The 10,278-nt window shown below is 41.5% G+C and overlaps 1 protein-coding gene across 1 annotated transcript; it reads right to left on the bottom strand.

Annotated features, from left to right (window-relative positions):
* Positions 1 to 1,410: 1,410 nt before the first annotated feature.
* On the bottom strand, positions 1,411 to 9,976 carry srla (sarcalumenin a). Its single transcript, XM_088303068.1, has 8 exons — positions 9,886 to 9,976; positions 5,782 to 7,194; positions 5,029 to 5,121; positions 4,789 to 4,884; positions 4,425 to 4,541; positions 3,469 to 3,702; positions 2,697 to 3,046; positions 1,411 to 2,182 (listed from the first exon to the last, which is right to left on the bottom strand). Exons 1-8 carry the CDS (start codon positions 9,941 to 9,943, stop codon positions 1,700 to 1,702), a joined length of 2,844 nt encoding a protein of 947 aa, XP_088159194.1. The 5' UTR covers positions 9,944 to 9,976; the 3' UTR covers positions 1,411 to 1,699.
* Between the last annotated feature and the right edge of the window lie 302 nt (positions 9,977 to 10,278).

Consider the following 10,278-nt stretch of genomic DNA (forward strand, 5'->3'; position numbering starts at 1 on the left):
TAATCGACAGAAACATTCATAATCAAGGTGTTTATTTCCAGAAGACGGTAAAGAGATGAGATTGTGAACAGCAGGCTTGCTCAGCTTGACAGTAAACATACTAATTCACTGATTCATTACGGGTGTGTTTGTGTGCGTGAGCTTGTACTTTACTGCTGATAACAATGAAATATGATTCCAATAAACCATAATCCCTGTGTGCATTGTTCAAGTGTGTTTACCAGTGGCATGTGGGCGGCATGTGCACGCGTGTGTGTACTTGTGTTTGAGAGCTTCCACAAGAGGCCTTTTCATAGAGCTGATAACGCTGCGCTGATAAAGTCTGTGTTAGCACTTTGGCCAAAAGGCTTGGTAAACACAGTTCACACTCACACATACACATGACATGAGGTCACGTATGTGTATACGGAACTTTAATTGCAAGCACGCCTGTGCTTGTGAGGTTTTGTGTCGGACTTTTCAGACTGACCTCTGTGGGGTGCTGGATGACTTCTCAGTCCCGACGTTTGTCCATCACCATGACCTCTTGTGGGTCAAATTAAAAATGTTGCTTCTTCCTCTAAGGAGTGCTTTATAGCTCTTATGTGTTTATAATAATAGCAAGTAACTTGTGGTCAGACACTCGTAGGGCACATGTACCCCCCTGCCCCCCCCAAAAAAACACAATCACATTCACACCTATGGATGCTTTAAAGTCTTGTGTTTTTGGATTGTGGGTGGCAGCCTGATGCGCGGAGAATTTTTTTTAAAACCCACCTCATATTTGTAAGGCAGACATGCAACTAACCAAATGAAATTATTGCATAACAACAATGGGTGAGCAGAAAAGTACTAGTGGAAACCTGATTGCAAGATTGAAAGTTACTTGAAATATGAACACAAAGTGTGCACACTCGCAATCATTGAAGTTTTCCTGATGTGTCTGACGTGAACTTTACACTCTGTATGACTCACAAATTAAATTTTAACAAAGTTATTCAAGGCGTCTTCTAGTGGATGCTCTGCGGGCATTTCTTTTAACAGCAGAACGTGTTCTGATATTCATCTACTTCACTTGGTATTTTTCTTTCAAATGGATAAAAAATGCACCATAATCAAGATTTGGATATGCTGATGAATATTGTTATCAGAAGTCCTTCAATAATTATTAGGACATGACAACGGCGCCTATGTGGATAAAACAGCACAAGAGTTTAGACTGCACTGGCAGTTTTTAGCATCTCATTGTGGTGTCAGTGACAGTGTCTGTCTCTGAAAATGAGAATAATGTGTAAAAAGAACAACAAACAATTTTTTTTCACTCATTTTATATTTATTAAGAGAATGTTTAAAAATGTGTATTTTTTTGTTTCATCTGATGACAAAGTAGTAGAGGTTTTCACCAATCATGGTTATGTGTAAAGTGGACACCTTTCTGGTTATACTTGATCAGCATGATGTAACATTATTCTAAGACTATCTCATGTGTTATGATAATCCCTTCCACTTGTTATTTCATTTAGAATAAATAATATTTTTGGGGTGTTATGTGACCCAGGTTGACATTGTAGATCCTTACAAATGTTCTTTGTCATTCTGTTCTTCTCCCCACATTCAGTTTTTAAAAAATCACAGCGGTGAGGATTCCTGCAGAATAGCCTGAAGCTAGCTATCGCCATCTGCCCATGCGATTCATCCGTCTGCACCATTCCCATCCATCTCATTGCTTCCGCCAACGATTTTTGGGTTTCTCCTCACACTCCGGAGCCTCGCAGGTGTCGGACACGATGGGGGCAGGTTTTGCCAGAGCGGGCGTCTTTTTGCCGACACTCATAAGCAGAGCCGGGAGCTCGTACGAAATGGCCTTCTCCAGACGGTCCAGCATGCAGCCACCCGTCCAGCTGCAGTGATAGGAGAGCTGCTGGAAGTTAGACATCGGATTCACTCCGAAGAAATCCTGATAGGCCTCCTTACTGGGAAGGTCAAACTTGCTGATGTTAGTTTTGGCCAGAATGGACTTGAAGATGTAGTATTTATCGGGGTCAGTGACAATGTCGAGAAACACCTCATGGGGATCACTAAACCAGCCCAGCTTTTCCTGATAGGTCTGGAGGTAACGGTCAACAAGGAGGGCGTGAATGCGCACTCGGATGCCATGTTGCCGGATGAAAGCAATTTTATTTTCAATCTGGTTCTCTATCACCTGCAAGAAGAGTGACACAGGAAGAGTGAGGGGGGGGGGGGAAGAAAAACAATCTGACTTTTTAAACTTTAAAGACGCATGAAGGGCTTTGCCAAGGTTGAACTGTTGCGAAAAGGACACTTGTGGAGGATGACAGAAGACAATTGGGACTTTCCCATCACTACCATTTGATAGTGATGGGAAAGTGAAGCTTCAAATTTGCTTCATAAACCAGTTGTTATATATTTGTGTACTTTAGATGACACTGTTGGTTTAAATAAACGATTTTAAAAATGGCAAGTCAGTCTGCTTTCAGCCCAATGCTGAACAGAGAGTGCCATCTACAGGAGTCCAAAAGTACTACAACTGGTTCATGAAGCACATTTGAAGCTTCATTTACCCCAGGCTCGCACCTATGAAATATTTTCCAGTATTACACCTACGTGACTGCCACAATGACGCTTCTAAAATATAATGCTTAATATTGTCGGACTTTCCCCAATAAAATATCTTGAACCACAAAGAAAAGTCATACCTGGTTCAAGTCCTCCAAGAGAGAAGTCTCCTCCTTCATAAAGAGCTCCCGACTGGTATCTACTGCGTAATCCTGAGTCCAGAAAGAGCTCACGTATACCCGAGGAGGTTCTGTGGCATTGATGAGCGGCGCCATACTCCAGAACAGGGCTCCGTAGACCCTCATCAGGTCCTGGGTGACGAGACTGTCGGCTTTGTTGAGGATGATGCGGATTTGGGACTCGCGGCCCTTCATCTGCCTGAAGAGCATTTCCAGCTCCCCTCCCACATCGAGTTTGGTGGGGTCAAAAACCAGGAAGATGAGATCAGCTCGGTCAATGAACCACTGGCACACCTCGTTGTAAGGGTACCCTGATGGGGGGAGACAAACGATTTACTGTCATTTCTCTGGCAAGTCAGTGTTCTTTCAGCCCAATGTTGAACAGAGAGCGCCATCTACAGGAGTCCAAAAATACTACAACTGGTTCATGAAGCACATTTGAAGCTTCATTTACCCATCACTACTCAGCACTGTTCTTTTCTTTTTTAGAAAAGTGCAACATATAACAATTGCATCCTTTTTTTAATGAAGCCCTCTCCCCCCAAACACACACGGGGCTACAGGTGCAGCACAAAACACTGAAGCAGGAATTGATTGGAAACTATTATAGGGCAGTGACTCAGCGCGCCTTCTCGTTAATTTCATTGGACAACAAGAAAACCAGCTACCCGCTGGATATATTTACTAGACATCCGCAACCCACCCAAAATGGATAAGCGACCGAATGGGTTACCTCGCTCCTGTTGCTTGCGGTTCTCGATGATGCCAGGGGTGTCAACAATTGTGACCCTCTCAAGTAGCTTGTGGGGCATCTCAAAGCCCACCAGCCTTTCCAGGAAGCCCTGTCCGAACTTCTCCAAGGGCGAGAAAGACCGCGAGCTGTCAGCTGCCATAACAATGCCCTCTATGGTGCGATACTTCTCGCCGTGCATTATTACGGTATACTCCGAGGTCGTCGGTTCAGCACCTGGTGGAAAGTTAGATAGAACATCATGTACATTATCCCGGAGCTTTGACATATCAGCTTGAGTGCTTAGTTTTTAATTGCACGTGGAAGTATACCAGTAGTAGTGTTCCAAGTAACTTAAGTATTAAATATAATGATGTAGGAAAGTAACCAAAACGTGTTGACCAAAAAAAAGATGTTAGGACATGGCTGAAGTCATAGTTCCCTTCCCATGGGCAAGGCACTTAACCCTCACCTCCTCATTGTTGCATGTGTGAATTGGAAAGTGTTGTATAAAAAAGTGTAAATTAATTGAAATTTTGTAAATGAGTACAACAATAAGGTTACATATAACAAAATATTGTATTAATGTATTAATTACACTGGTCAGCAAATAAAAAAACAGTATTGGGAAGACAATCAAATATTGATTTTTTGCACTATTTTTGAGGTTTTAATAATAATGATAATGATTAAAAAAAAAAAATAATAATAATAAAATTTAAATATCCTGTTTAGGGACACATAAAGCCATGTCTGATTTCAATTTGCTGTTGAGCAATGTTTTTTTTAATTCATGCATTTATTGTGAATATTTAATATTATTAGCAACAGATTATTTCCCCTCTTAGCTAATGCTTGTATTGCCTCTATTTCCTAAAATACAGCCAACCAACATAAACTGTCCTTCTCCATAATTATTTTCTACATTTTGGAAAACACATTTAACCAACTTCACGTACCTGTGTATAGTTCTTGAGCGGTATCTTGAAGACCCAACAGGTAGTTGATCATGGAGGACTTGCCCACGCTCCAGGGTCCAAGGAACAAAATCATTGGTTTAGAAGTGATTTCCCCATCTACAATGTGGAAGGTGGGAGAACAAGACTGGATATTGACTGACAGACATAAATCTGTTTTACAAATTCACTTTCTAAAAAGAAAAATCATAACTCTCAAGTTTTCAGGACTTCCCTGACCGGATTTCTTGTGCCATCTTGTGGCCGTGATCTTCGAACATACAAAATCAAAGATGTAGCGCTACCTTGCGTGCCTCAGATATTAATTACCACCTCTCTGAGCAATGACATGACAATGTGATTTAACCTGTGACTTCATGCTGCCTGAGTTCATTGTACTTGAAGGCTTGCTCCGCTGGTTTGATGGCGGTGTGGTAGATGTTCAGTAGCTTCTTCATTGCAGCTGGACACAAACATAGTTGAGATTGAGAACATGACAGGTTAAAAATGGGCAGGAGTCATTTTGGGAAGAGTGATGCAGCGCATACCGGGTGTATGTTCATTCTCTTTGATTGCGTTTTAGGTTGAAAGTTTGATTCAGTTTTACCTGACAACTGGGCAGAGGGTTCAGCAGCAGCCAGTCGTAGTGTGTCCTCAATATGAGAACGGTCCCTCAATGATGGACCCTCGTTTGTTTTCCCTGATTGGCAGAGTAGACGATCAGTGTGCAAGTGCAATGCCGATAGTATGCAAACTTGTTCATCGATGGCATTCAAATAAACGGTGGCTATTCCTGTTTTTTTTTCTTTCCTCAAACAAAACATTGATGAAATGCAAACCCCATGTCCGAGTGATTGCACCTGTGCTCAGAACAGGATCGAATATTATATCATGCTGTAGCACGTCTATCGGTCTATTCGCTTCCTTTGCTATTTTGGTCTGTTTTATTTCTGGAGCAGAGGTTGTGGCTAATTCCTCTTTAGCCACACACGGTGTCATATTCAGTGGCATTCATGTGCCTGGGAAAGAAAGACTGGAAGCTGAGAATGATCTTCTAAGTGCCATAACCCTTTACATTTAAATGTTCATTCCATTCAAGCTGACTTTGGGTAAGAGGCGGGGTATCTATCTGTTCTGCCAGACAAATCTTGTGCTTAAATATGACAATATGTAAATTCAGTTGCTAATTTCCAGGTCTGTAACTTATACATATGATTGTGTATGGCTGCAAGTACAAAAGTGAATTGATTTGATTTCTTGAGGAGCAGTTGAAGTTTGAGTCTATTCAAGTTTGGTGCATGTATATTTTTGGCTGTAAGAGAATATGACATCCATGATTTTTATTTTTTTCTTGTGGTACCTTTGGCCCGTGCAGACTCCTTGACCTCCAAAGGAGTGTCCTCCACCTCGTAAGCCTTTTTAGATGTTTCTTCTCCCAGATCTTCCTCTGTTGTTGCCTCAACAGACTCTGGCGCGACTTCATCATGGACTTGTAATTTAGGAATGACCTCTGGTTCTGCTTCAGAGTTTGAAATTGCGTCTGGCTCAGAAACAAGTGTAAGTTCTGGTACATCTACTGCGATTTCATTATTTGTCATTTCTGGTGTTTCTTCTTCAGGTTCTGATATCACTTCTGGTTCAGATTCATACACTGCTTCAGGTGCTGATGTCACTTCTGATTCAACTTCAAATTGTGATTCAGGTTCTGATAGCACATCCGCTTCATCTTCATGTTCTTCAGGTTGTGATATCACTTCTGCTCCTGGTCCTGATATCTCTTCCAGTTCAGCTTCAAATTGAGATTCAGATTCTGATATAATTTTTGCTTCCGGTGCTAATATTACTTCTGGTTCAACTTCATATTCTGCTTCAGGTTCTGATATCAGTTCTGCTTCAAGTCCTGCTTCGGGTTCGACTTCTAATTCCGATTCCGCTTCTGATATTACTTCTTCCCCAGCTTCATATTCGAATTCTTGTTCATCTCCGTGTTCTGCTTCAGACTCTGATATCACTTCTGCGTCAGGTTCATATTCTGCTTCAGGTTCTGGGTCAGCATCATGTTCCTCAGGTTCTGACAAGTTTAGTTCACCGTCATAATCTGTTCCCTGAGCTTCCGGTTCAGATGTTACTTTTGGCTCTGCAGGTTCAGCACTCATTTCAAGAATGTCCTCTGGCTCCGATTCAGTACCAACAAAGTCTTGCTCCACTATGATATCTTTTTCCATAATTTCCTCCTCCACAACTTCGTCCTCTTGTGTCTCCTCATCTGTTCCCTGCAACAGTTCGTTCTCTTCTGAATCAACACCGTGAGGGATAACTACTTCATCTTTTGGCAATTCATCCTCTGACTCTTCCATTTTGACTTCTTCGTCGATAAACTCTCCAACTGCTTCGTTGTCATTTGTTTCCTCCACAATGGACGCCTCATGCTCATCGGATGCCACCTCCTCTTGGTTCTCCGTCTCTGCTACGTTTCGGAGAGCAGCATCCTCTTGTTCTTCCACGTTGCTCGTTTCATCAACTGCGGAAGCCTCAGTGTGAGCCGTCTCACTTGATTCGTTGTCACTCCGAGAGAGTGAAGCTGACTCTTCCTCAGATGCATCAGATTTTGCCGTACAAGGCTGACACATGGGCCTCTCTGGGGCCGGGGTGTCGTTGGACGAACTCTGGCTGGGATGCTCCTCTGCGGTGCCACATCCACAGGAGAAGAGGTTACTTTCGGGCTCTTGGAGCCGGAGTGGCACAAGTGGCTCTTCATCAGGGATGGATGACCCTTGCACAAAACCAGAGAAAAAAAAAGAAGAAACAAAAGAATATTACCTGTTATTTTTCGCAAATATCAATAACATATTTATAAGACATTGTCATTTGCTGTCGACTGAAAATGACATCACAGTTGCTCGTGAACCAATCATGGAACAGCTTCCGAAAACAGGTGAGCCGTGATTGGTTGTTACCTCATTCACTGCCAGCCCAGGTGAAATGAAAGTACGTCAATATCCGTCAATGGTAGCGAATGAGTTACATGAGCCCTGAGTAACTGTGATGTCACTTTCAAGCGATGGGCAGCATCCTCTGGATATTTGGTAATATAAATTAATGCCCCAGTCTTGTGCATGAACTGTTGCCTCTACAATTTAAAATGCTTTTATCGTCTTTGCTCACTTTATTCCCACATTTTGCTCTCAGTTTCTGCAAGAAAATCCAACATCTGACTGCAGTGCACTCGCAAGGGTGGGATGACAAAAGCCAGCACGTAGAGTCCCGTGCAAGAGGAGACAAACAAAAACATACATGCATGGGATGCAGCAAATTCTTACACATGCACTCGCCGGTGAGCTCCAGCTTGTTGTTATGTGAGTAGACTGATTTCAGCATACAAGAAAAATGGTGTGCTGGTGTTGATCCATGGTTTAGTTTGGGGGAAAAAAAACACATCAGAGACGAAGAAAAAATGCCTACTGTGTCTCCTTTAAGATTATTACATCACACAAATTTCTTTCTGAAAATTTCTTCCGGACTGTTATGAAAGAGATCTGAGGTCTGTTTGCAGGAGATATAGCTTAAACTTTCAAGTAATTGTGAAGTAATTTTTTGTGTTAGAGCAACAATTTTGTTCATGATGGCTCAGCTGGCTCATTTCACATGCTTTGAAGATGGTAAAAAAAAATCTTAATTAAAAAAAAAACAGCTATTTAAATTTTAGTTTGGGTACATTGGTTTGGTTTATGACATTGGGTTTATCTGTACTATGATGTAAGCAGTATCCTCACTCTTGCAATAACCCCCCCAATTCTCTCCCTCTATTTCAAGGTACTGAATCACATATTAAGCTATTTATTGCAGATGATGTGCTTTGCTAGCTTATCACTCTCTTTGGAGATTGTCATCATTCAAGCTAACGCGTCAAATGTCACACGTTCATTGTGCCACCATATTGCCACCGTGTTGCCGGTCTTGGTGGTGTTTGGAAGTCTGAGAAGAGTGTACAGTGGGGTGAAATGTGGCTTGGTGCTGAATGTGACCTTTCTGATGCAGAAATAGGCCCACAATGAGTCAGAAGGTGAAAAGAAGGAGGGATATCTGAGATAAATAGATAGATAAACATGTTTGTTACAAAATAAATAGAGTGTATACAGTAGTCGAGGTTATACTGAAAAAAAATTTCCAACAACTTTTAAGATCCTATTTGAGAGAAACATTACTCTGATCAGATTTCCAGTTTATTGCAGTCCATCTGTTCATATATTACTGTTCAGTGGTGGGCTGTGCATTTCACCATCCTACTCCAGACTGCCTGATTGTGTTCTTCTGTGCGTTTTGAACCAATTTTTGTTTTTGTTAAATAAATACATTGTGTCAGGTGCATGTTTGTGAGTATTTTTTCATGATTTATTATAGCTAGAAAGTGGTAACTAACATGACATTTCCCGAATCTCACTTATCATATTTAGAGGTACTCTTTAATGATACACTCATGTACAGTATATTCTTGATTGGGACTTGACATACGTATTACTCCAAGCTCTCTTTCTCTTGTGAATGCTTTCGAATGTCTCTTTTAGGCAGTGTACGCCAGAATGACATATGAACAACTTCATATCAGTGATCTAAACGTCACAGGAATTAAATACAAATTGGATTGTCATATAACCTGAAGTTAATGAATCTGTGTGTGCGTTTAATAAGACATCTACGGATTCTGGAAAGCTACAAAGAGATCAGTGAGCCGAGTATCTGGTGACGATTCAGCTTGACAAATGTCTGACGTGTGACTACAGCTGTTTGCTGGGTCCAAAATGAAGCTATACAAGGACACACAAGGTTGTCCATATACAGTTTATAATACAGAGTAATGGTACATAAACCTCTTTACAGCTAGTTCAGATGAATAGTACTCAATTGAATTAATATCATTATCATATTGATGCAAAAAGAATCAATGAAAAACCGTAGAAACCAGATTCAGTGAGAAAATCACTTATTTTACAGTGATTAATTGGTGTTTTAAGAGCGTGTGTGTATTTGCGTGTGTGTGTGAGCCCAGGTCCATCTGTCAGCGCTTTCTCTTCAGGGCAATGAGAATGAGCAGCAGGCAGGACATTTTCCATCAGCTGGTGTCCCACCTCGGACTGACATTTCCATTTTATACCCTCAAAGCTGCTAACTGCACCCCTTCAATATTCTAAAAACCTTCTCTGCAGGATTGGTATTGATCATCAATTGGATTCCGATATCATTTTTTATCTTTTGACCCCTAGAGAAAAAAGAGACTTCATGCCAGTTCCTGAGCAATAAGTGTCCCCACTAAAAGCACACATCTATTGCGTAGTCATTCCGTTACAGTGTATAAGCACCCCACCACTTTCCCTCACACAATCCCCATGAAAGCTGCACTTCACAAACAGAAAGCACTGCTGCACTGACATGTTGCAGCACAAACACCAAAGCCGCTCAGCCATACCTGCAGCAGACAGAGCCAGCAGCGCCAAAACGCAGCACACATGGACCAGAGACTTCATTTTGGCTGACAGGGGCCTCCCCCTTCTCTTCCCGGGATATATATACCCCTCAGACAGAGTTGGGGGCATGTGCCCAGTGGAGGTGGGGCACGGCAACTTTTTTTTCTGACCCTGATTGGTTATTTCTGCAGCCGTTCAGCGCTTCAACGCCTGCTTTGGATTTAAGCAATAAAAAGCTAGTAGAATTAGGAGTATGGTATATAAAGTATACTATACTGCACTGTTCTCGACTCTTCAATATTAAATGTTTATGACGTCAAAGTAGTAAAAATTTATTCAAACGTTAACAACAATGATGACAAATACAACAACAGCAAAAAAAAATCAAGAAACTT

This window comes from Idiotropiscis lumnitzeri, chromosome 8, assembly GCF_059441095.1.
Source record: "Idiotropiscis lumnitzeri isolate Australia: NSW breed Sydney's pygmy pipehorse chromosome 8, RoL_Ilum_1.0, whole genome shotgun sequence".
In the NCBI taxonomy this organism is placed as follows: Eukaryota; Metazoa; Chordata; class Actinopteri; order Syngnathiformes; family Syngnathidae; genus Idiotropiscis; species Idiotropiscis lumnitzeri.

Bases quoted from the DNA above. Each gene is read 5' to 3' on its own strand.
- srla (XM_088303068.1), bottom strand. From the start codon at position 9,943: ATGAAGTCTCTGGTCCATGTGTGCTGCGTTTTGGCGCTGCTGGCTCTG. The intron at 4,885-5,028 runs GTAAAACTGAAT...GTTTGTGTCCAG, and splicing joins ACCCTCTGCCCAGTTGTCAG to CTGCAATGAAGAAGCTACTG. The intron at 3,703-4,424 runs GTACGTGAAGTT...ACTTTCCACCAG, and splicing joins CGCTCAAGAACTATACACAG to GTGCTGAACCGACGACCTCG.